Source organism: Dreissena polymorpha, chromosome 13 (assembly GCF_020536995.1).
Source record: "Dreissena polymorpha isolate Duluth1 chromosome 13, UMN_Dpol_1.0, whole genome shotgun sequence".
Classification (NCBI taxonomy): domain Eukaryota; kingdom Metazoa; phylum Mollusca; class Bivalvia; order Myida; family Dreissenidae; genus Dreissena; species Dreissena polymorpha.
In genome coordinates, this window is record NC_068367.1 from 22,049,457 (window position 1) to 22,076,354 (window position 26,898).

Consider the following 26,898-nt stretch of genomic DNA (forward strand, 5'->3'; position numbering starts at 1 on the left):
TAGCATATCGAATTTAATTCACGAGTGATCATAGAAATTTATATTTTCACGAGTGGCGTAGCCACGAGTGAAAATATTTTTTTCTATGATCACGAGTGAATTAAATTCGATATGCTACCGAAACCAACAAATTTTCTTTTTATTTTATGCTTATTTTTGTAGTTTTGTTAATTTTCCGAATTTGCCTCATTAAGTTTCCCCGTGGGGTGCCTCAATTTTTAGAACGCACAAAGAACTTACTACACAAGAAAATAGTTCACATCTGTAAAAAGTGTATTACTATTAAAATCAATGTTTTATTCAACATATATCTTTTTCATACTTTATACATTCAATATTATTACAAACAATAGTTTAATTTAAATTATTATGAAATTAATAGTGTTGCATATACTGGCGTAGTAATTTGTGTATTCAACTGATCTCAAAGTTACGAAAGTGCTCGCCATGTTGAACAACACTTTTACGACTTGCTGGATTAATAACACATAACTGGATTAAACTAGGAACGCAAACATATTTCAACAGTGTTTTTGTGATAAATGGTTTCGATATCAATCACTGTCACTCTCTGCAATAAGATGGATTTGCTTGTAGTGTCGCTGTACAGGGGAATCTGCGGTTACCGCCGGTGTACGGGATGGAGATTGCCTCTGGTGATTGACTACGTTCTGTGTCTGGGAAAGGCCCATGTAAGATTCAGAGTTGTGAAAATTAAATGTTACATTGCCCTGGAAATGTGAGTTGACAAAAAATCCTCGGGCCATCGGAAAATCACTTGATGCAGGTGTGGCTGACGCAGTGGCAGTGGCTGTGCGGTTGTGCTTTTCAACTGACTGGTTTGAATGAGAAAGTATTTTTGAAATATTTTTTGACTGTTCCTTGTTCAAACTGTTGTAATTATTTAAGCTGTTAATATTTCTGTGCCCTGAAATCTGTATTATTTGATGAGCAGGAACATTCTCGTCATTCAGCTTCTGAATCAAGTGCTTTCTTGCACTGAAAAAAGTTTATTTCTATGGTAAAAATAAAATCAATATTCAACGGTACACATGACATATTACATAAGATATAAGTTGTAATTGTTTTGTGTGCTCTTTAAACACTTCAATAAATACATGGTGGTCTGTCAAGTACTGGATGTAGTGGAACCGGAAAGTAGAGGAATAGTACTAGTCGAGTACAGGAGATTTTATGAATTAAAATTTTGAGTGTAGTAGCATGTAAATTGGCCAAACAACACCTATTTAATAAATGGGAGGTAAGTGATTTTTATTATATATTTTAGTCTTGTTATGAAAGTAGTGTACATAATATGGGGTTTTGACCTGTATGGGGTGATTCTTGGCTCTTGAATACCAGCATCTGTTTTCATCTCGGTCATTATGCTGTATAGCTTGTTTATTCCCATGGCAGACTTCCTGAACCAGCATTGCTGTGTCTTGTTGCCAGGAGTTAAGAAGAAGGGGCTGTCTTCTGTCATCATGTCAACAGGGCGTTTGTCGGCATATAGCTTGTAGAGATGCACCGGATCTCTGTCAGGTTGTTCGGGAACTGCATATGCCCGTGGCTTGACTTTCCTATGAATAGTTAAAATGTGTGTTGCATTAAATGTTTTGTTTAAATTAAATACTATTCCACCAAAAGTGATGTCTACTGTATATTAATAATACAAATAAGAATTATATTGTAAAAAAAGGTCTATAAATTCACTTGTGATAATAGAAAATATATATTTTCAATTGTGGCTTCGCCACTCGTAAAAATAATAATTTCTATGATCACTCGTGAAATAAAATCGATATTCTACCTTAACCAACAAATATCCTCAATGTTTGTATTATTTTTACTAAAGAAAAATTCCATTTAAATATTTTATAAACAGTACCAGTTTTTATATAAATAAAAAATTATCAATTCAGATTTGTGTACAAATATATTAAAGTAGGAAAATCACCTTATATCCCTAGGATTTTCACCAGTACGGGTTTTTGTCTGACGCTCAGTGTCGAAGGTGATGAATTCTTCACCAGTTTCAAAATCGATTCCAAGGCTGACATCACCCCAGCATAGGGTGTGAATTTCCTTGCCGGTTCTCATCCCAAAATGGGTTGTACATATAAGCCACAGTGAGTGTAATAGAGCTATTGGGCTTGATTCTCCCAGAGTTTTAGCTGCGTACATAGCTTCAATATGTTCATTTGTTAATGCCTGGGCTTGATGCGGTTTATTTCCATAACCTTCTTTTTTCAGAGCTTTTTGTTTACTTTTTAATACTTCCCTCACTTTGGCAAATTCAGGGTCATTTATCAAAGAGTGCTTGTAGTTCATGTGCCTTAAATGCCTGTCGATTGAGCTTAAAAATGCCCTCAAAGATGTGGGTTCATACTCTGATCCATCTTTTTTAGTCACACCCAACAAAAACTTGCAGACCAGAGGGTTCAATTCATGAGGAGGTATATTTTCAATATTTCTTGCCTCATTTTTGTGACTTTTTAGGAAAGTTTTGAAAAGTCTGATGTCATTGTCGGTTTTCTTTTTTGTATTTAAATTTTCGTTTTCAAGCAGAAAGCTATCCACACTTACAGATCTGAAATTCCTTGTTGGTGTTGATGTTGGGTTTTGTTCTTTTTCTTCCTGTGTTGATGCTGTTACCAGTGGATGTGGGGCTGATGTTGCTGCTCCTGCTGTTGGTGCTGCTGATGTTATTTCTTGTGATTTTGAAGCGCTGTCATCATCTTGTTCATTCATTTCATTAAAAAAGTCATCAAAGTCAAAGATATTTGAGAAAAGAAGATTTATTTCATTGTTTTCCAATTCATCCATTGTTGTTAAAGAGTTAAGCAGCAGACGAAATAATTATGTTTAAGGGAGGTAAATGTGTGTTTCAGGTTCAAGTAGACTAGTCTCCCTTAAATGAAAATTGCAATTGAGGCTCACCATGGGGTTATTGGGGAAGTAGTTCCAGTATCTAACTGAAACAGTGAAAAATAACGATATTTTTCACTGTTATGTTTCACTGTTTGAAACAGTGAAATACCACTTTTACTTCACTGATATTTCTCTATAAACCACCGGAAAGCATAAAATAAATCAGTTTTAATTCACTGATATTTCTTTATAAACCACCGGAAAGCATAAAATAAAAACTAATAATTATAAAAAAATACGTTTTTTTTTCTTTCTTTTCTTCGCTTGTGGATTTCGGTCCTTTTAATGTTTTATAAACACGACGTGTTAACGGAAGAAATCGCACAGGTTTTTGTTGTTAAGGTGTTATTCTATTGATGTATTTATATTGAAATTGTTAAATTTTTTATAAATTGTTACTTCGTATGGCAAAGTAATTATTTTCCAGTAAAATTATTATTGCTGAATATGTGTTCAAATTTTGTTTGCGCATTAGTTTGTTCGTGTGGCTCTGGAATGTTTAAGTTATATTATTATTTTTAGAGGGTTAATATAAAAGTGTTCCTAGGAATATAATTTGCGTACATGGGTCATTTCATAAGTTTTTATTGGGTTGCGTCCCTTTTATTTACGAGATGGTATTAGGGAAGTTGTAAATTGGAATAGCCATTAGATAACACATACATTCAAACGGATAAACGTTATTTTGTCTGAAGTCGTATAATTGATCTACATATTTGTTACGTCTTTCGAACACTCTTTGTTCAAGAAGGTCATTTTTGACTGACTTGTTTGATTATTCTTATTGTTCGAAATCACAATTTCGCAGTTGTGGTCACAATATACTAAATAGTTTCTTTATATATTTCATTGTAAAAGCGATAACCTTAAGCCAAAATAAATGCAACTTTTTACGCATACAGACTCCCAAAACCTACCTTTTCTCGAAGAGCAATCTTTGCTAAATTTATATAAACAATCAAACAGGTATGACATGTACAAACCAAGAAAGAACTTTTCAAAAGTAAAAATGGACTGTTTTCTCACCCTTTTTTAACGGCTACTCTCGAAAAAAAAAATCTGCCAAACCGTCATGTTTCATCCCGTAGTATAAAATCTAGAACATGACAATGACTTATAAGTGCATACCAATGCCTTACCTTATAAAAAAGTTTTTATGCGAAAGAACACAACAAACAAGTGTTTGAACCATAACAACATATCTACCATCGGTGCCTTTTGATTTTAGAGAGTATAGCCTACATGAAAAAAATATTAAGTTTACTGTAACCTTGATGTTATTGTTTACTGTGTTTGTTTTGTTCATCCAATGCTCTTAAACATCATGTAAACATTTGTTCTTTATACATGTTAACTATGTTTGCAACGGACGGACGGACGAGTCAAAGCGCAGAAGTCAACAAATTATATTTAAACGTTCTTTATCGGATTAATATTTTTTAATGTGCATTCGTTAATTAAGTTTACTTCTTTATCAATATACCTTCCTCTAATAAAGCTGATTGAGAGTTCAATATAACAGATTGAATATGTATATATTGTGATATCATTTAATAATATTTTATAAAATTCTATTCATAAACCGTCAACACCAGTACCTTTGTTATTTCCCATTTCTTGGAGTTTACATTCATATTTGGTTAATATACTAATTCACGATCCATTTTCGCGTGCCTTAGACACGACGGCGTGTTAACGTTGATATTTTCCACGGAACACGCAGGCATTTCGGTCTTTCAAATATCTGACTATTCAGTTCGCCTCCAAAAACTGAGATGATTAAAAACTGCACTGAAACATTCGTATACGATGATTTGTTAACGTCACAATTTTAGTTATTTTAACTATCTGAAGCAAATCTATTCGTTCTTTCCACAATGATTTTGTTAAAAACGGAATATTATTTATTAATTACTGCCTTTTAATATTGCCTTCCTCGAACCGACTCAGCCGATTTCATACAACAATACAAGGTGTACATTCACACTAGTTGCATACATGCGCATTTACATTAAAACATCACGTTATACGGAACATAAGCGACGTGTGACTATGCTTATTACAAGGGGTTTATTTAATTGGCGTGTTTGAATTCTACGAAGACATGTTACTTTAGTCGAGTTTAATTTGTTTCAATAATATATCACATTGGGTAAAGCACACATAATTTTGACCAAATATCGCATCTTATTGTTCATCCTTTATATTGCTTCAATTGGTATTTTGTATTAATTACGAAAAACGATCAGTTTTGAAAATATTTCTGTTAGATCTAATTGGTTTGAAAAAATTATAAGTTACGTATTCATTCAGATGGCACTGTTCAACCTGGATGTTAACGTGAAGGGTTGTAGCACTTGAAAAATGGACTTAAGTGATTCCAATAATTTTAAATACGGGACAAATGTGCAAATAAATAACACACGAGACATGGAAGATGGTATTCAAAATATTACGTTTAAAATAGCACAATTTAAAAATTTATGGATTACAAAACAAGGTAATGTTCTCTAAAATGTTCTTCGTTTGCTAACATTGACCGTGTACCGACGGACAAGTGAAACCATGGAGACCATCCAGGTCTTCCTCTGACGTCATCAGAAGGCGGTGCTTGTCACTGCGACGCTTTAAAGAGACAAAACAGCATTAACGTTTAGATCTGTTTAGAATAATTTAATTTAACTCACCCCAGTCGCATGTTTAAAATAAATTCTGATACAGATGACCAGCTCTAAAAAAAGCGTAGAGACGCCGATACCATATAGATAGATGGATTAGGATGTGTTTATGCATTTCGACATTTTCGAGGTCTGACTTAGGGTGCATTATGCGTTAACCCTGAGTTTGTCCCAGCAATCCTACGTAATTACCTTAGTGGCATCAAGAAAGATGAAAAACATTTCGAATTATAGCTGCATATCGAGCTATTTAGTTCCAGTGAAATATATTCACTGTTTGCATGGTCTTGAATTTTTCAGCGGTGGAGTTAGGGGCAACCTGAGTACGCGGAGAAATCCCCTCCAGTCCAGTATGATGAAAACTAAGTTAACTCATATGCGAGAATCAAACCCTGTTTACCGAGTTGAAATGTGCGTGTACTTATGACTGCAATAACCGGACAGACTAATAAGTTCTCTATCTTGTATTCAATGTTTTAAGTCCCTGATCAATTATGTGTGTGTATTTTTAAGTACATGTGGTTCTTCCGCGCCTGAGACTGCATTATGTGAGGATCCAGAGTGTGTCCCAGCACTCATACCTAGTTAACTTACTAGACTCACGACAGTTGGAACCAATTTTGAATAGTACCGGATATTTTCAGCTATTTTGTTTTGACCGAAATATATTCAATTTTTGGTTTGGCCATGTGCTATGGGGAAAACCGGAGTACCGGTTATCTGTCCGCTATTGTCGTCACCAACAAACATAGCATGCGCAAGGAACGGAGATTAAATCCGAGTTGCCTCGGTACGAAGCGCATGAACATACCTCTACGCTTACCGGATGTACCTGGTCGAAGGGACCTACACAGCTGTGTATTGTTGGGTGAATTCTATTGCAGCGCGAAAGAGGGGTATAGGTTTCCTTGATAAATTGAAAATTAACGCGAGTTTTGTTTAAATTAAAATAGCTTATTCTTGAGCGAATAAGCATTTAATTTATATCAATCGTTGATCAGCACATTTGATTATTAATCAACTGCATAATTCTCACATCGAAAGTGTGTATTGTAATCAACATTAATTTGTACAGTATCTGTATTTCCTTATGTTCTTTTTGATGAATAATACATGTTCACGGTGACACGACAAACATTTAAACTACAAATTATGTTAAATTTTATAAATTCTTCATTTTTGAGAAAAAAAGATAATAGTATTCTCAATAATTTTCAATATATTCTTACTTAGGTTCAAATAAAGAGTGGTATGCTCCCAACACGAGTTATATAATAGCATATTTCGGAAAAACAAAAGCTAAATACATTAATCAATAGTGTTTATCTGGAACTTGAGCATTAATGAAACTGCTTGTTGGATATGAGTAGGTGAACTAAAGATGGGTTAACAGCCCCCCCCCCCCCCCCCCCCCCCCCCTAAAATCCGCTTGTGAAAGTGTTATACAAAATATTTATTATGCTTCATATAAAACTGGTTCAAAACTGTTAACGCATAGGTATGTGCCGGATTAATATGTCCCCTCAATATACCTTATTGTGATTTTTCATCCGATGCGTGCTCAAATCGCAGGTATAAGTTCGCGCGTCTGGATCGAGGCGTGTGTTAGGTCTCCCGTCTGGATAAAATGTTGGAGACGTTATTGGACCACACGATGACGTCCTATGTTCGCACACGTCTTTCACGGTGATTATCGGAAGACGGAAGCCATCAACTGCTGGTTTTCGTTGTTCTTGACCATCTTTGTCTGTAATATGAGTACTATATTTATAGCAATTAAAGTCTTAAATGAGGTAATTTGTAAAATAGCGCATGTGGTAAAGCGCCCCTAAGGGCAATTACAGATTGCATGTAGTTTTAGTCGGATTAGGATTGTCTTAATTAAAGTTCACGCTTGCGATTTTGAAGAGTGAAAAGTTTGTGGAATAAAATGAATTTAACAAAATAGTATACATTTTTTACACTTCAAACTACGAGCTTGAAATTGAGATTCAACAGTACCATCCATTTTCTTTCCCTTCCTCCTCCATTTACAAGAAACATTCGTTTGACTTCTTTTCATGGGAATCACCGGAAATGATTTTGACTGTGTATAAACGCGATGATGATCAGGTAGTAAGCGCGTGTCGGACATGGCATCGAGCGTCACATCCGTCATGAGTTTCTTTCGGGAGCAGTCCATGAGCATTTTCCGCTTGCAGTACTCTAAGTAAGGGGAGCTTACAGGAGTGACAGGGGCCGGCGTCTGCTGCGTACTGGAAACAGCCTGTAACTTTACGCGTTTGAAATCCGCTTTGTAAATGCGCGTTTCACTGGCAATCGGGCATTCAAGTTTAGTGCGCTCGTGCGGCATCGCGATCGCTTCAAGTCGTGCTGAAGATCGATCTGCTGGCGATTTAACGCGATTTGATGTATTACTGGTGGGAAACGGTATCCTTTGCGACTGGTCTTGCTTACTAGCAACGCAACATTTCTTGTTTATTGGATTGTATGTATTTTTGTCCACGTTCATCGACTTTGAGCTCTTTCTCAAACGCCCTTTTGGAGGTTCTGCTTCGCTAACGCAACCGCATGATGTACACACTGTGTGCTTGGCCGGAATCGCCTTTGCTAAGACTTTCAGCTTATTGGGATCACCTTTATCAAACATAAACGGTGAGGTGCACACCTCGGACCGCACGGCATTTCCACCCATTTCAAGATATCCGGTTTCCTTCTGTCGAACATTTGGCGATTGACTGTTTTCAACTTTTCCAGTGAGGGTCGTTATTCGAATCGGTGGGAGACTAGTTCTGTCTTTGTCGATCGATGGTTGATCAACAAGTCGAACAGCACTTTTGCTAGCACTTAGAGAACTTATACTGGGCAAGCAAGTATCGCCTTGCTTAGATTTCACGGACGTCACCGAAGCAACACGATCCCTGCTTCGGTCTATGTCGGGAAACTTTCCGGGAAGGGGCGATTCTGAATTATTGTCATCATTGGGTTGCGGGGGATTTTGGCGTTGTTGAGGACAACCCGCTGGAAGACGAGCAGTTTGCTTGCGATTTGGTGTCGTGTCCTGAGACAGATTCTTAAGCTGCTGCGATAGTTTCTCAGACAAATTTATATTTGCTGTTACCATGACGTTCGATCGAAGCGTCTGCTCTATGTTATAGGAAGCGCAATGGGAAAGAGGATTATTACTGAAGGGCCGGTCGAAGAGGCTGTCGTGTTTGGGCGCTCTTTTTGCTCTAAAACTGGCGTTGGACTTTGTGAGTCTTAGTTTTACTAAATCTGCTGGGGGCATGGTTCCTGCTCGGAGATTGACGTGCTTCGAAACGTCCTCTCTTGTTTCATCTTGTAAGTCCAATGTGCTCTGAAAGTAAACGTACATGTTAAAGTGTGTATCGAAGGCGCATACCGTATTACATGTATATATTTGCAAAAGAAATTAATTTTATTTATAAGTACAAAGATGTTATGTATGTTATAAAATTGGTCTGCTCGGAAATGTGATGCATTACTAATATTGACTCAAAAAATGCAAGACTTCTTAATAAGTTGTATTAGTTCTTAATAATACATTACCTTAATTAATCAAATTTATGAGTTTTTGTTGCTTGTACTCAGTGTTTTTACCAAAGCTATGCTTATATTCACATTTGTAAAACTACGATATCATACAATTAAATGTCATTTATTGTTAATGCTAAACATCATGTATAACTCATAAAAATATAAGAAACATTCGCTTGACAGTATTATATATCAAAACAAGCAGAAAATATACAATATTTTTTACATATTTACCTTAATTGACACATTAAGTACAAGAAACACATGCTAAAAAAGATAAATATAATGACTAACAATATTATCTACATGATTTCTTATTACATATCTATTGCTTGTATCAAAGGTAAGTGAAATATATTTTTCATCACAAAATTACTTTCTGAACAATCTTAAACATCAGTACAAGAATGGAAAGCAAATCTATCTCTAGCTGAATTAAAGCAATCAAAGAAGAGGAAAGCTATACTATTCCACCCTAGATGTCTCATTTTATTCATCATTACATACGAAAAATTAAGTGATTGAAAATAACTGAATGTAAAATTTTAAGTCGAAAATAGTACGCTTTTAAGTTTTTTAGTTTAAAACTATTAATTTTTGCTCGATTGAATAAAAGCCTTAGGCTTATTTGAAATGCTCTCGAGTCCGTTTCCTGGGATTAGAACCAGTACTTGATGCCTTTGGATGAGATCTACAGAACGCTCTTACTGTGTGGATACTTTAAGTCACGGTCTGAGCAAAACGGGACTTAATGCGTGTGTTTAACCCATTTAAGCCTAGTGGACTATCCCATCCTTCAAAATTGGATCAATCTCATTTGTGTTCTAAAAAAAATATTAGTTATATGTAGTATTATAGGGTGAATCTGAAATTATATGATGCCTGCGAAAAAAATCGTTAACTAGTACGAATATATTATTACAACAAAAATATGTTGTATGAAATGACTATCGTCAATAATAAATAAACATCGACTACAACGATATATGTAAGAACGTAAACTATTGTGGTAAGTATTGATTAAAAAGTTATAAAACTAAAGTGATTTATACTAAAAAATAACTATAAAAACTAAATGAATTAAGGTCAAAACACAAGCCACGATTGCGGAGAGGATATGGGGTCTGCTATTCGTCCGAAGACTTGTGGTTTGATGTTAACAGCGTTCTCGTGATCGCAAAATCCAACAAGATCCTGCTATGCAAGGAAACTGTCGATAAATAGTGACATAAACAGACCATCTTTTTCTTGATACAATTTGTCAAAATTTTCAAAGTTTAATAAAGCATTTTTCAGCAAAATGTAACAAAAATAACAGGACACGAGTGTACTTCTTTTTGACGCCCTTTAACCTATAAGTAAAAAAGTATAGGCCGTACCCGCAGGTTCTCTGCTTTGCTAACGGCCGGGGACCAAAGTGCATGATTACTAGCAGTAGGGGACCAAAGCATCTGGTAGCATTCCTCTAGGGAGGTATTCGGCACTGGGTGGAGAACCTCCGACGACGAGACGAAATCCGGGTATTCTAAGTGCTTGTTTTTCGTCGACCATCCGTCGAGATCATCCTGAGTAATGGCGTCAGATTTAACGCGAGTACATCTATGTTGCTTATGCCGCCTGTGTGTACGCAAATGAAAACAACAATTAACAAGAAATATGTCATTAGGACACGGATGGCCCAACATACCGCCCTTGTATTGAAAAAACAACAACAAAACACTTATGTCAGAAAAAAGCAGGCTCTATTACAACTACCCGCCCCGTCCAGTAAAGTGTCCAGTTTGAGAACTTTTCATGATAAAATGGAGACCTACATTCGGAGTTTAGAAGCTATGGGTCAGAGTCAAGACACTTACGGTTGTTTGCTAGTCCCAGTTGTTATAGATAAGATGCCAGTTGAAATTAAGAAGCAGTTAGCTCGTGAAAAGGGAGATAACAGTTGGTTACTTGAAGATCTGCGTCGTGCAATCAATAGGGAGATTGGAATCCTAGAAACAGGTAACATCCGTAGCGAACCGGAAGTAGAGGAGTTCAGCGCAACAGCGTCATTTCATACAGGAGCGAAATATAGGAAACCCCCCACGCCCACAAATCCCGCCACCCCCAATTACCCAAGACCTTCAACCGGAAGTTCTTCACACAGACCCGAGATAAAGTGCGCCTTTTGTGATAGTGACCACAAATCCCATGAATGTATAACCCACCCAGATGCAGAATCCCGTCTGAAAATAGTAAAAGAGAAACACTTGTGTTTTAACTGTTTAGGCACTCACCAAGTAGCTAAATGCGGTTCAAGGAGACGATGCCAATTCTGCCAGCGAAAACACCATACGGCAATTTGCAAATCAGGAGAAAAGGACAACCAGACGAAAAACGCCGAGACTGCATCGCCGGAAACAGCCGTACTTCATTCATGCACGAGCCTTCCAGACAAGGATGTATTGTTAAAAACTGCCATAGCAACCGTATCGTCTGTGAAAGTACAGACTGAAGCAAACATCTTATTCGATGAGGGTGCCCAGAAGTCGTTCATTACGGAACAATTGGCACAGGAACTTGAACTCCCTATACAAGGCACAGAAACTATATACTTATCGTCGTTCGGGAGCACTAGCAACAAAGCACAGCAAACAGATGTGGCTATAGTGAACGTTGTTACAGATAGAGGCCAGAAGATCCCGATACGAGTATTAATAGTACCTACCATTTCAACGCCCCTCAACCAGAGATACCAACAATCAGTGTCCGATTTACCGTATCTACAAGGTCTTAAACTCGCCCATCCAGTTACAGGAAACTCCATATTTACAATTTCGATGCTGATAGGTGCAGACTTTTACTGGGATATCGTTGAAGATCACATAGTACGTGGAAATGGACCCACCGCTGTGAGATCAAAGATCGGCTACCTGTTATCGGGACCTTTCCAAGCACAAAACAACCGAGCTACAGATCACGTGTTCAATGTAATGGCGTCGCCTATGACAACGGACGTATTAGAACGTTTTTGGAATCTGGAGAGTATGGGAGTTACTCAGAGCGACGAGAATATAGACAAGACACGCTATTTCAAGGATTACCAGACTTCATCCATAGAATACGAGAACGGACGGTACACTGCCAAATTACCTTGGAAACTAGACCACTCGCCCCTCCCTAGTAACTACGACATAGTGAAAGCAAGAACCGAGAGTACTCTGAGAAGACTACGTAGAGAGCCCCATCTACTCCAGAAATATGACGAAATCATTGCTGAACAGGAACGACGTGGTTTTATTGAGAGAATTGATAACGATACCCCACCCACAGGACAACTCCACTACATTCCCCACCACCCAGTGAAAAAGGATTCAGCGACCACGTCCATTCGGATAGTATATGATTGCAGCTGCCGCACATCTACCCAGTTCCCATGCTTGAATGATTGTTTAGAGTCGACCCCACCCATGTTGAATGACCTTACCACCATACTAGTGAAATTCCGTTTCCATGGTTACGCCATCACAACAGACATTGAGAAAGCCTTCCTTCATGTCGGATTAAATGAAGGAGACCGAGACGCTACCAGATTTCTATGGACAAGCGATACTTCTAATCCCAACAGCCCATTACAAACTTACCGTTTCAAGTCCGTGTTATTTGTACCTTTATTATCCCACACGATCGCGATACTCACACACCAATAATCAGGTAAATATCTGACAACGTTTAGGGAAAAAACTCCGGAAACTGAATGCCGGGCGGACGGACAGACAGACGGAGAGAGCGGCTGCTGTAAGCCACCTTACCGGGGCCATAAACAAGTATAATTAAATTGCAATTATTGTTTTCCTTTCTATAATAAGAATTCGTTCAGCAACCCATTGTCGAATGGCATCTATATCAATGACCTTGCAATCGGTTGTGAAACCTACCGGGGTTTATTAGTCGCGCCTCTGCAGCACTCCCTCCAGAATCTGCCTGTGAAGTGATGCTCATCCTCTTCCTGTCGCTCGGTAGATTGTGGAAGAATACTCTCTTCAAATACCAGAGTCGTCATAAGCTTGTGCTTGAGTTTTCGCTTTGCAAGCCGGAAGTTGTTAAACTCCTCCTCATCCGATAACCGTGACTCCAACTGGTTAAGGTCTTTAATGACGTTGTTTTCTCGCAGGCGCGGTCGAACTTCCGCTTTCGGCTTCGGTCGTACGTTGGCCACTCGATGCCTAGTGAAAGGAACTTCCGCTTCTAGAGTATTGCCTGGAAAGTTTTAACCACACAGTGTATTACTTCAACCATATATAAAGTAAAGTCATACAAAATCGACTGTATGCTCTACTTCCCTCCAATCCAAAAAGAGCATCAAATGTTGACTATCTTAGAGCCTTCAGTACCGTAATTTTTGCTTCATTATTAACATCGTTTAGATGGACGCATTGCTATAAGTAACAGTTAAGAATAATTCATATGTAATTCATGGAAATAGACATTATGGTAAGGACATAGTTTTTCTCATACAGCCAATGTATAGTAATTGGGAGCAGGACATATTCACAATGCGTATGCGCTTATCGCTTATGTACGGAAGCGTATAATAGGTCATGCCGGATTAATTTATGTCGGCTAACTGTGAAATAACATGTTAAGTCGACATAGTTTTGATGGTTTTCCCTCTTAATTTTACTTGCCATAACGACATTAAGTTAGAGTCTCGACGTAAATAATTTCCGGTTTTTCCCGAAAAAAATATTTCGTCGACATGATCTACAGTAAGTCGACAAATCAACATAATTTGGCGTCATGCTCTTGTGAAAATGACTTGCCATCATAGTTTTAGTCGACACGATGAGTTATTTTTTACGCCAGGACACCTTTTTCATATCATGCCGTCATAGAATGTTGACATCATCACAGCATCAGGGTGTAACATATACGCTTCCATACTTATCGGATACAACAGGACGATATAAAAATATCGAATTGCAGATACTGTTGATAATTTCGACTTCGTTTAGTAAGGTATATACAATTTTTCTACAAAGCCTTAAATGTCGCAATATTATGATCATATAATATGCCTCACTTCAACTTATATTTAGCACTGCACAAAAGTGTTTCAATGATCTTAAACTAACGCCATTCTTAATATAAGCCGATGAACTATAGTTGACGTTATATCAAGTGCAGAATTAAACCTCCGGATTTCCTTCAGCATTAAAGTAACAAAAATGCTCAAAATCAACGAATAGTCCGCAAAATATTTCGTAAAATAAAGTTACCCCATAAATAAATGATGATCCTTATAGCAATAGCCACAATTTCAACGCTAGATGTGGTATGATTACATAGATTTAACAAAATACAAAATGCTCGTTTTAATTTTTTGTGCGACAATCTAGTCCAAGTTAAATTCCCGCCATGATATCCGAACATTTACGAGCGAACGCGACAGTGGCTTCGGGCAGAGTTGGAGAAAGGCGAATTCATGAGAACTAATTCTTTGATTTGAGTGTTTATAGGGTTTTTAGGCTGGGAGGACATTTGCTTTCTTTTGTTAAATTACCGTCTGTTTCTGCAGTGTCCCCTTTGTCAAATGGTTCCGTCTGACCGTCTTGAATCCCAGTGCACAGAACAGAATCTTCTGCATTGGTCGTTTTTTCTGCTTCTTTCATTCGGCCCACAAGCGTTTCCGGTTCGTGTGCTTTCCCAACATGCAACGAATAGACGTCTGCAGAAATATTAATAACAGTTAAAAGTAAGTCCAGCTTGTTATGTCGTACATGTATTGCAATGCCCATAATTATCTTTATTCTTTGTTCTTAAAGTATATTCTCAAAACGGTCTGTTGATTCATTGTATCAACGTAGTCCATTAATTATAATGTCTTGTATTAAAAAATCTTGTTAACATAAGTATGCCGGAAGATGACTGACCAGAGTAATTCAACTTCTAGAACCTAAGAAAGCTATGTATGTAAGAAGCAGGTTACGTAAAGTGGGTGTACCTTTAACACGAGACAATTGAGCATGATGCTCTTTAACCGCAAGGTGTGTGTTCGCCTTCATTCTCATAGTACACATGGTGTCGCGAGGATCAGGCAATCTCCATTTGCTCGTGTGTATCGTCGGCAAAGCAGTCGATCGCGTCTTATGGGTATAATTAATATTCCCTGTAATGGCCATTGGAAGTTTTGAACCGTATGTTGTTTTATATAGATCACACGGGTAAAAAAATGTCGAAAATGGGTATTAAATATCGTGTGCGTTGAATACCGCATTTTGTTACAATTATCAGTTTATATTGATTAAAATATCACGACTTGTATATTACATTACTTGAAAACAGTTAATATTTTCAGTATGTTCGGTAATAAAATTTCGCGATGTGAAATACGTACATCGCGAAAAAAAGGTGACATAACGATAAACACACCATAAATAACGCAAGTAGAATGATCATTTTATATATAAAATATATACAATTCACTACGCATGCACAATTTGCATTCCTGGGTTTGCCACGTGACGATGATGATCAATCTACTTGCGTTATTTATAGTTAACTGGTAGTTACCTGGTACCTGTACCCAGTAAAATTTATTACCGAATATACTGAAAATATGAAAACTTAACAACTTTTTTTAAGTAATGTAATAAACCGGTCGTGATATTTTAATCTATAAACTAATAATTGTATAAAAAAAACACACGGTATTTTAGAAGTTTTCTTTTTTCGTCTTTCGTGGTTGACGGTCCCTTTAAGTAACGCAGAAACTTTCTCTTATGTTCTTGATAATATCGCCATAATTTGAAGAAAAAAACGTGCAAACGTGCAAACGCGCAACGGGACCTTCCGTTGCAAGACCGACTAACAAATTGCAAATTAATGAATAAAAAAATGACTGTGTCAATGACATCGTAACGTACCATTTTCGTCTTGGTTATGAATATCACAGGGATCAATGTCCTCGTCCTTCTCTTTGCTATGATGAACGAAAATAACACATGAAATTAAAACGCATGATTTATATTGGTTCTATTTGAAATATTTCAAATGAGATGAGTTTATTTTTAAATTTGCATCGACTTATCAACACTTGTTTTAGAGTTTGTGCTAGTATGTTTACTTAAACAAAATAGATATCATACATACTTACATTATGGGACTAACAGAAAATTAACGAGTGAATATTAAACAACTATTAACTGAACAAGATAACATTAAGCAAACATATAACTTTCCATTAGCATACAACAGAAAACTATTAAATAACCAGGACTCTTATAACAAGAAATAAGTTGTTCATTTACGCAACATATAAGACTTTCGAGCTAAGTAAATACATGAGTGCATTATTTATTTGATACTTACGAAACGGGAGAATACCTAACGTGTTGAACAGAAGTACTTATTGCACAAGTACTTTGCTATTCTATTACAAGAACATCCACTATTGACCCAAAAGAAATGTCAAATTCTACTACCATTCTTTAACATAAAAAATATGCATACATTAATTTATTAACGGATTAGGTGGTGATTCACTTCATCTGGTGGCCAACATATTCGGAACAACCGGGTTTTCGTACTATAAACTCCACGCCACAATTCCCGCCCTTTAACAGTATTATAGTACCGCCCCTGGCCAACATGCCAGTCAGCGCTCTGTTCTTGTTTCTTAGAAATACTTTTTTGATTGATATGTTATTAAATTTTTATTATTTAGTTATTGACTTGTTACTTGTATTGATTTTTGACTGCGTATAACAATTTGTAGTTAAGAATAATATTCATTTCTCTAAGATTTTATGTCAATGGCTATATTATTATTTTGCTAGTATTGTGCGATTTCACTTAATGTAAATATTTATATTTTTTGTATTAATTAAATAAAAAATTTATTAACATCATAAAAAATATTTACAGATTTTTTTTACAGATTTGAGGCATTTTTCCGTGTGTCGGTAAATGCCTAAAATAGATAGATTTTAAATGAAAACTGTACAGCTCTATATTATCATCAAGAATAGATTTTAAGAAAGAAAATAACAAAAAGTTTGTTTCCGGCTCGAGCCAGTGTCTTTTAGATTTAATGATTACGCCTTCTTTAGCCACTCCGACATCTCGACTGATACATTAACACAGGAATTATAATCTGATAAAAGTGATCCATATCTTGTTCCAAAATTTAACTAAAACAACATAATCATTTCAAATTATTCAATTGGTTCGCGTTTGTTACGCGTTATAATTTTATCAATTTCAAATTATGATATTTCTTAAACGAGACTGTAGTTTCCTTATAAGTGAACACAAAAAGTGTTTTGGATCTTTGATGTATAGTTTACTTTCACAATATGTAGGCCAATTGCCATAATGTCAGTCTGTGAAAAAGAACCATCAAAATGAAAATTATAAAAAAAAAGTTCAAGGAAATCGATTGTGTTCGTGTATTAATGTATTAAGAACAGAACAGAACAAATATTTGATTAACGTAAGCATATTGCAGCTCATCGTGATCCATATAATATGCCATTTATACATGCTTGAAAAAAATGAGTAATTAAGATATATATACAATGTGCGTGTTGTGTGTTCAAATAAACAATGAATTTGGTATATAAAGAAAATGTTCACGAAAATAAGAGGAAACAGGCAAAACACCAAAGTACATTCATTTAATAATAAACTGTACATGTTTTCAGTAATCAGTGGTCCCAGAAAAAAATCAAAGAAAATTCATTGCATAATAAACGGTACATAAATGACAATAATCAACGTTTTGTTAAAGAAATTAAATATTTTAAAGCATGTTATACAGTAAACTGCTATCTTCATACGGGTCCCTTTATTTCTATTTAAAAGTTTTAAAAATTATGCCTACTTGGTTGTATTAAAAAGTGTGTTGATATGTATTTGGATATTTCTTCAAATAAAACGGAAATTTAAGAATACAGTGATATTCGTCTTCGAAATCGTTAAAATTACGTAAAGTACAAATTCTTCCGTATCGCTATTGTTATAATGTTAGTATTAAAGGGACCTTTTCATGTTTTGGTAAATTGACAAAATTAAAAACAATGTTTCAGATTCGCAAATGTTCGTTGTAGTTACGATATTTGTGAGGAAACAGTAATACTCAAAATTAATCATGTTTTAAAAATTAAAATATCCATTATATGCATCTTTTGACAATTTAAAAACCTGAAAATTTTAAAGCGTTGCAACCCAAAACGATTGAATAATTTGGAGAGTTCTGTTGTTGTCGGTATATTTTGCGACACTATGATAATTGCTTATATAAAGTATAAAATACATCACTCATTGTATGGCCGAGTGGTCTAAGCGTTAGACTTTTACTCCAGGGCTCAGTGGTTCGAGCCCAGTTGAGAGTTACTTGTTTCTTTTTTAAATTTTATTCTTGTTTTTACTGGAGCTTTTTAAATCCAATGTTTACATTTATCAATATAAAGCATGTAATGACAAACTTCAAAACATGCCCACATCTGTCAAAAGGTCCCTTTATTTAACATTTTATGTGACAATAGGAGAATTTTAGCAATGATATTTGTTCTTTTCTCTTCATGTTTAAAGGAATTGAAACTAAAAATGTATCGTTTCGACACGTAAATTACAGTATTATAAAATTTGCATACAATTAATATGTCATTAATACATAATAAAGTGCGTGTTCTGGTACTGTTTCAGAGAACTTAAACAATCTGCTTTAAATCTTCTTATTAGTTTTCATGTTTCACAAATCAGCGAGCGATTTGATATTTCATAAGCCCTCAACGCTTTAAAGAAACCGAAGAACAATTGAGCATGTTGCCCCTAAGATCCCGGATTTTATGTTGAGTACTGTATCGTTACGGAAAGGACGTACAATTCATATGCTTTAAACCATGTTGATAATAATCGCGCACTTGAGAGACAAATCGACGGTTAGACAACGATTCTCAAAACCACAAGACTTTTTACGTTCTCACAACTCTTGCTATTTAAGTACCGTTTAAAATGAAAATGCTTATTTCTCTTCACAATGGTCATTTTTATATCACGACTTGTTTATCACAGGTTTCACAACTGCCGATGGTGTACGAATCAAATACAAAATATCAAGTGTATAAAATATTTTAAATCAGACCTTAGCTGTAGCTCCCAGTCTGTAAGGTGTCTGTGTGTTACGTTCTGTGTGCGCGATATGAGCGACCGGATGTTCATCGCGCCCATCACGGCTGCCGCCGATACATCCCTGCGAGTAGTCCGTGGCCCCTCCACCGCTGCTTCCTGTCTCACGCTGGATAAAGCTGGATCGGAGTTTCCGGTATCAAATTTCAATTTCAGTAATATTTCTGATGGATTTTCGGGACAAAAATTAGTTTCCTCAACGCCTGACTCGCTGTTTAGAGACGAAACTGTTGATGAGCTAAAACAAGCGAAAATTTAATATATTAGCAAAGGGTGATTTTGTTTTGATTTAAAATGATCTTTTATAAAGACTGTAAGCGCTGTATTTATAACTCATAACACAGTCAAGCTTGTATGTTAAATGTGAACAATGCTAGGTTATTCAGTATCAATTAGTATACGTTTTAATAAAAGTAATTTTTCAAGTAAAATATAAACAGGCATCGCATACATAAAGATTGATATAACAGTAAACACTATCAAAAAGAGAGAATTTAAAAGGCAAATTTACACAGAGTTTTTATAATACAAACGAATCAATCGAGTAAACCAATGGTGCACGATTTTCTGTTTGAAATTCAAATCAAAATGTCTCCCAATGAGACAGTGATGGTGTAATTGGAATATACATGCATACAAAAAGACTGACTGTTCATTCTGGCTTTCAATCGAGGACAATACAAAAGTAATACACTCCGCATCACTACCTGTCTTCACCCGGGTCCGCGGTAGGGACGCATACGACGAAGTCACTCAAGCGACCTCTTAAATCCCGCGCGCGACGTCGGCTGCTTGCGTCACACTCGTTCACATACATCTCGAAGAGCGTCGCGAGTTCCGGATCGATTTCGTCTGCAAATTCGCCGTATAGAAGCTCCTCAACAGACTTTCCGGAGAACACTGGGTTGTTGTCAGTTTTCTTGAACCTTATAAAATATACAATAACTGTGCTATCATTCATCGTAAATTAGCATATGAAGTGTTCATGCATTATGGTTAGATTGATTTCAATTTGACACCTTTACCTTTTATATCGTGTAGTATTGTTTTTGTTTTATCGACACCAAAACGGTGCATGTTTAAATAATTGTTTTTATAACCGTTAATATAAACGCTCATTGAAGTAGTTATATAATTAATAATGTAAGAATGTCAATAGCAAAATTAATTATTTAGAACGCTTAACGCGCGTCTTTCGCAAGTATTTTGAATCGTATAATTAAGGCCAAGTCTCAGCTATGCGCATAAACTATTAAAAATGTGAACAGGTAAATACAATCAATTTCAGCAAAGAATGGGTGTATTTATTTGATTTATTTATTTGACTCAACTTTAAACACACTCGTACATATTATCATATGCAGTATAAACGAAAGAAGTCATTCTGGCAAACTGACTCAAACAAATAAGGGTATTATACAACATACCGAGAAATAATTATTATTCATTTGCATTCAATATCATCCACTCAAAGTCAAAATTATTACAGTTACATGTGCTGTGTATAAAAATGCCTAGATTCTATAGCTTTTCAAATATTTAATATTTAAATGAATTATTTGTTTATGTAAAGATATACAACAAATGAACATTTGACCTTAAATGTAGTATTTAGACGCAATTTAATTAACAGCTTACACAAATATTTACAACTTGAGATTGTAGTTTCGAATTAATCTATTTTTATTTATATTTTCAGTGCGTCATGAAACTATATATTTATATTTTTTATAGAAGTCAATGCATTTATAAAATGGCATGTCCTCGCATTTACAACTGGACATCGACATTGAAAATTTAATATCGTGTTCCGCGTTCTCCAGCAATGTTCAGTCGAGATCACGAAGGCGCGACGAGAGATGTATGTATGTATTACTTTTGGCTTTGCAAGCACTTATTCCCTATTGGGTCCTTTGGTTTTGCTGAAGAGACAGCAAGCAGAAGAGAAAGTATTGGGATACAAGGAATCCGGGTGCGATACCCTAGCTCTTTGCGAATAGATCCATTGGTTCTTTTACGTGCTCAGTGTATAGCACCGATACACGCGAGAATTAACTGGGTTTCATACCAGTACATGTCTAGTAGTGTGGGGAAAACTTGAAGCATTTCTGAAATATCCAGTGCCCCGGTCGGGGCCTCTGGAATGGTAGACCAGTGTGTTACCACTCGACCACCGCACCACCAGCGATGATAGCGATGGTTATATCGTGATTTCGAATCGTTGTTTCTTGACGTTGCATCGTAACCTTTTGCCTTTGCATAGTGTTTTCGCCTTCTCAATATTGTAATTCAAACGTCGATTTTGCAATATAACAATGCGATATTCCGAGATTATAATGCGAAGGGGCGATAGTACGATGCGATAAAGCGAAGTAGCGATACAAAGCTGCGAAATAAGATGGGAGATGGCATTGTGTTTTTGTATATTGCACCTTTGAAAACCCCATCTACCATCGCTAACTCTCGTTCTCGCATCGTGACCTCGTGTTATCGCATCGTGAATACGATCACTTGTATGGTGTTTTGGTGTTTTGAACTTAGTGATCCAAAGGTCATAGGGATAGCTTAACGGAACACCGTAGTAAACGGATTCTTTTTACCTCAATACCATACATTATAGAATAAGGCGAAAAACTGTTGTTTGAAAGTTTTACATTTAAAAAGATAGGGTGCCGTGGAAAGAACGTGCTTTATTATAGGGATGATACACGTTTTCGAGGGCATGATCATCTTCGGGCGCTCGAAAAATCCGTTCCTGCCCGAGTACGCAGCACGAGGACAGGAACGGATTTTGAGAGCGCCCGCGGATGATCATGTCCGAGAAAATGTGGATTTTGTTATAATTGCATAAACAAATCACACATTCCAAAATTTATTAAAATAACATTGAAAACAATATGTCTTGTTCATTCGACATCGACAAAGTAATTCGATTATTTCATATGACGTCATACAGTTCAAGGTTGTGTTTTACATGTATATGCCTCACTCGGTCATCATGAGAAATGACGAGGCTTTACATGTACCTACGGATAAGCAGTTTTTGATTTAAAACGTGTTTAAACAGTGGATTAATGCATATTTAAAATGCAGCCGCAGAAATAACAAAAGAGCAATTATTTTGGAATTCACTGGTCGTGACGGATAAATATATCGTCAGAATAAGTCATTGTTGTCAATGATATTTCTTTCGTACAGGTCTATCTTATTTCGTTCTGGACAACTAAATTTTATAAAAATTAATACTGCCCACATTTGGTCACTGATGTATTTCAAGCATACATCAGGAACGTTGAAGGTACATACACATTTACATTTACAGCATAGTCTTTTGAAAGTGTTAAACAAATAACCTTTACTTCATTGACTTTGCCAATAAAATAAAGCTGTTGTCAAGAGAGTGCAGATAGTATAATTTGAAAAGTGGATTGAAATATTCATTGCCTGTATCCCTACATGCATGAGGAAACTGGTGTTTATTCAGTTCCCCATTTATGCTTGGAAGGTCGTCGAAGCTGGAGTTATAAACAAAGTTCATAATAACTCCATTGAAGGGAAGCAACTGCGCGTGGACCAGTTTATGGATATGAAAAACACATAACAGGGCTTGAACGGCACGTGAATCGCATTGTTAATACACGATTTCTCCTGTTCAAGCCCTTCTTTTGCCAAGTTTCTGCACTCCCCCAGAGGGCATTATAGATAGAGTTTATGCAATAATAACAATTTAGTAACACGTCATTCCCCTCATTAAAGGGATATTTATTGACAGAAATTGGCAAAACATTTATACACCATTTAATAGTATCTTCGAAGAAAAACATATGTAAATAAAGTAATATATAGCGAATATGCTCGAATGAAACACAATTTCTCAAAAATTGAGACCCGTTCTGAGAAAATGGGGCTTCATGTATCTGCGTAAAGTGTCATGCCAGATTAGCCTGTGCAATCCACACAGGCTAATCAGGTACGAAACTTTCCGCTTTTATGGTATTTTTCGTTAAAACAAAGTCTCTTCTACACGAAATTCCAGTTAAGGCAGAAAGTGCCGTCCCTGATAAGCCTGTGCGGACTGCACAGGCTAATCTGGGATGAAACTTTACGCACATGCATTAAGCCCAGTTTTCTCAGAACGCGACGAAATTTAAGTTTGAAACCCAAAAACACACACTTATGTTCGGAAAAAACAAACTGTCGTCCTGGTAAGCGGAAACACTTAGTTTACGTAAAATAAAACAATTCGAAACTTACTGAAAGTACCGCCGCCGTCCAGTATTTAGGGATGACTTCACTTTGGAAAGTTGCTTTCTTGAGTCCAGTATGGAAGAGGACCTTGACATACTGCCGTGATTCACTCTGAAATGCACAGATACACATACATTATACTTTGACGTGTTATTAATTATTTAAGTGTGGAAATATGAAATAAGGCAAACAAATGATAGCATTGCTATTTGAAATAAGATGTTGGCGAGCATTACCAAAATAACAATCTGCCTGTGAAAATATTTATTTTCAATTCAATGTCAAAATAACATATTATATATTTCAACGCTTAATTTTATGAACGCGTCACGTTCAGATTGTTCTTTTTTGAAAATAGTTGTTTTTAAATTAGAATTCCAAGAAATCTTATCTAAAAATCAATTTTCTAGTTCACCTTGGGAGGTCATGGATTTCATTGTTCATGTACTTCTGTTTCAAAACCTCAACCGTTTCCGGTCTGCGCCCGGAAGTGTGCATATCCGCGCGACGGGAAATGACCTCATACCGGAAACCGGATGTATGCCCACTGAAGTCATAATATGAATCGCTTCTGAAAAAAAAACGCGTCGATAACATGTGCTTTGAAATTAATCAGATATTAATCGATTCATTTTTTTGGCGAACATGTTTGTCAAGTTTTAATGTATGTATGTATATCACAGTTATGAACTGCGGCATAAAAGCTCTTGAAGGTGGTATTACCATTATGCACACAACTACACCTGTGTCTCTACAATAACGCATGTGTGTGAAGAACGCAGAATGAGTGTTTGTGTATGTATATCGAAGCCTATTATATACTTCATCGGATGAATCTGCATTGTATTAGGACCCGGTACACCTGTCTGTTTATCTTATTAGCCTCGGGACACATTTTGAATTTTGAAAAGATTTTACAAAAAGATGTTCAATTATGGTGTGATCTTGAGGTGCGAGGGTGGGATGGAACCGAAGTACCAAGAGGAACATCTGAATAGTGACCAAAACCAGCCTACAAGCGCGGGGAGCAAAGATTGAACCCGGGTCGTCTAGATGACAAGCCCATGTACCAACCACTGCGCTAAACGGACAACCGTAAATAATGTAGATATTGGGGCTGCAGTTATCATTATAAGCACAACTGATATTTTCTCAAGTTTTGAATTATAATTGTTTACAAAAAAATCGTGTACACTCTGTTTTTATTCTCGATTGCATATACCACTTTTGACATTTTAATGCAAAATGTAATTAATAATACGTAGCGTCGTTTTTTTAACAAATTGAATAAATCACTCCTCGGTTAAGATCATGTCGAATGTTAAATAAAGTGATCACAAAACAGCTGACCTCCGACTGATTATAATATCATTTATTTAATAAAAATATGACATAAAATAACTTACTCTGTGGGATTTTTTCCGATGGAGGAATTGTTGATTTCGCTGGAGATGACTGTAACAGTATAAAAATGTTATCATACATAATTTTATGATCTCTATGATTTTTCACCAAAAAAATGTTTTTCATGTTATGTGCGGTGTTTACAAGTATAAAATCTTGTTATGATGCTACAATGGTACACTTCCACGCGTTTGTTGTATTTGCCTGCAACTAACATAATTAATCACTTTAATAACTTTAAATAATATGACTTAGCAAACCGTGATTGTTTGTGGATAATGAATTCCTCTGCCCTACCTTCGAAGTCGATATTTCCTTCTCCTTTCCATCTGTGACCAGATATTTGAGAATCTTCGTAAATAGGAGAGAAGCGTCGCGGTAAAAATGGCATTTTAACTTTGAACGTTAACGTCCAATAAAGACGATAAAATAACGTGTTGTTTTTTTTCTCCAGTTATTGCATTGTTGAAAGTGTTGCGTCGATGCGTTTTGTTTAAACAAAAATGGCGTACACCACTTCTATTGGTGTCCATGGGGCGTTATAGAAACAACGTCATGACGTCATTATTGATTGTTTGAGTGATGGACGTCATAGCGTCTTACATACATGTAAATTCATTATTAAAGATGAACGATTTTTTTCAACTATTTTCTTTCGTCTTCCATTTGTTTTTACTTTATCGTATTACTTGTGGTGTTATATGTATGCTTAAGTTTGATTAAATATACGATTATTAAATTGCTCTCATTGAGTTCGTAATGTTATTTGCATTTTGCGAATATACTGATCTGTTCAAAAAAGGAAATATGAAATGGTAAAAGGAAAACAAGATTTTTTTTTGTATTTTTATTTTAAAAAATCAAAGTGTTTTCCTTTTACATGCTATTCATTTTCGCAAACACTTTAAAATCATGTAATATAGTTTATTGTGTACAGTTCAAATCAATATTTTATGAAAAATATTGAATATTAATAATTTGTATATGGGTGGAGAAAAATAACTTACGCTGACCTTTCAATTTGTGCGTGTATTTTATGCTGATATATCTCTCTGTAATATTGTAAAGTTCAAGCGCTTTTATCTTATTAGATACAGTAAAGATATGTTTATGTATTGCGTATCTTATAACTGTACTTGACAGCACAATGCAACAATATAATACCTATTTAAACCCAGTGTGCGCGCCCTTATTAATTTCCAATTTGTTCGACTAAACATAAACTAATTGGGTATTAAGGGAAAAAAATGCAATGTTCAGAAAATGTATATTTTGCATAACCTTTTAATACCATCCCCGTTTCATGAATTGACAAAATATATGGTTTTGAGAAACTTGATTATCTAAAAATCAATTTACGGTGACGTTGTGTTGTTTGTGTTACAGATATACACATGACAATCAGTATACAGAAAGTTGTACTTTTATTGTTTTTTTAATCAAATCCCGAAACAATTCCATCCTTTAACAGAGCATAATTATACATATTAATAATCTATAATTATAGTGCTACTACTACTACTACTACTACTACTACTACTACTACTCCTACTACTACTACTTCTACAACTACTTCTACTACTACTACTACTACTACTACTACTACTACTACTACTACTACTACTACTACTACTACTACTACTACTACTACTACTACTGCTACTACAACTACTACTACTACTACTACTACTACTACTACTACTACTACTACTACTACTACTACTACTACTACTACTACTACTACTACCACTACTACCACTACTACCACTACTACTACTACTACTACTACTACTACTACTACTACTACTACTACTACTACTACTATTACTTATAATAATAATAATAATAATAAAAATAATAATAATACTAATAATAATAATAATTATTATTATTATTATTATTATTATTATTA

General features: G+C 35.7%; 2 protein-coding genes across 3 annotated transcripts; both read right to left on the reverse strand.

Annotated features, from left to right (window-relative positions):
* Positions 1-276: 276 nt before the first annotated feature.
* LOC127855762 (uncharacterized) lies at positions 277-2,908 on the reverse strand. Its single transcript, XM_052391565.1, has 3 exons — positions 1,958-2,908; positions 1,329-1,580; positions 277-999 (listed from the first exon to the last, which is right to left on the reverse strand). Exons 1-3 carry the CDS (start codon positions 2,824-2,826, stop codon positions 555-557), a joined length of 1,566 nt encoding a protein of 521 aa, XP_052247525.1. The 5' UTR covers positions 2,827-2,908; the 3' UTR covers positions 277-554.
* A 2,451-nt stretch (positions 2,909-5,359) lies between these two features.
* LOC127856042 (uncharacterized) lies at positions 5,360-25,539 on the reverse strand. Of its 2 annotated transcripts, XM_052392027.1 has the most exons (14): positions 25,284-25,539; positions 24,989-25,037; positions 23,998-24,153; positions 23,589-23,693; positions 20,042-20,260; positions 19,291-19,572; positions 16,070-16,125; positions 15,148-15,312; positions 14,707-14,871; positions 13,082-13,403; positions 10,547-10,784; positions 7,611-8,967; positions 7,142-7,356; positions 5,360-5,556 (listed from the first exon to the last, which is right to left on the reverse strand). In XM_052392027.1, exons 1-14 carry the CDS (start codon positions 25,375-25,377, stop codon positions 5,461-5,463), a joined length of 3,519 nt encoding a protein of 1,172 aa, XP_052247987.1. In that variant the 5' UTR covers positions 25,378-25,539; the 3' UTR covers positions 5,360-5,460. The 2 variants fall into 2 exon arrangements, with proteins under 2 accessions (XP_052247987.1, XP_052247988.1); XM_052392028.1 differs by lacking the exon at positions 15,148-15,312.
* Positions 25,540-26,898: the final 1,359 nt, after the last annotated feature.

Bases quoted from the DNA above. Each gene is read 5' to 3' on its own strand.
- LOC127855762 (XM_052391565.1), bottom strand. From the start codon at position 2,826: ATGGATGAATTGGAAAACAATGAAATAAATCTTCTTTTCTCAAATATC. The intron at 1,581-1,957 runs GTGATTTTCCTA...AACTATTCATAG, and splicing joins GAAAATCCTAGGGATATAAG to GAAAGTCAAGCCACGGGCAT. The intron at 1,000-1,328 runs GTCAAAACCCCA...AACTTTTTTCAG, and splicing joins CCAAGAATCACCCCATACAG to TGCAAGAAAGCACTTGATTC.
- LOC127856042 (XM_052392027.1), bottom strand. From the start codon at position 25,377: ATGCCATTTTTACCGCGACGCTTCTCTCCTATTTACGAAGATTCTCAA. The intron at 15,313-16,069 runs GTACGTTACGAT...TGGCCATTACAG, and splicing joins TCATAACCAAGACGAAAATG to GGAATATTAATTATACCCAT. The intron at 13,404-14,706 runs GTAATTTAACAA...AAAACTTTCCAG, and splicing joins GGACACTGCAGAAACAGACG to GCAATACTCTAGAAGCGGAA.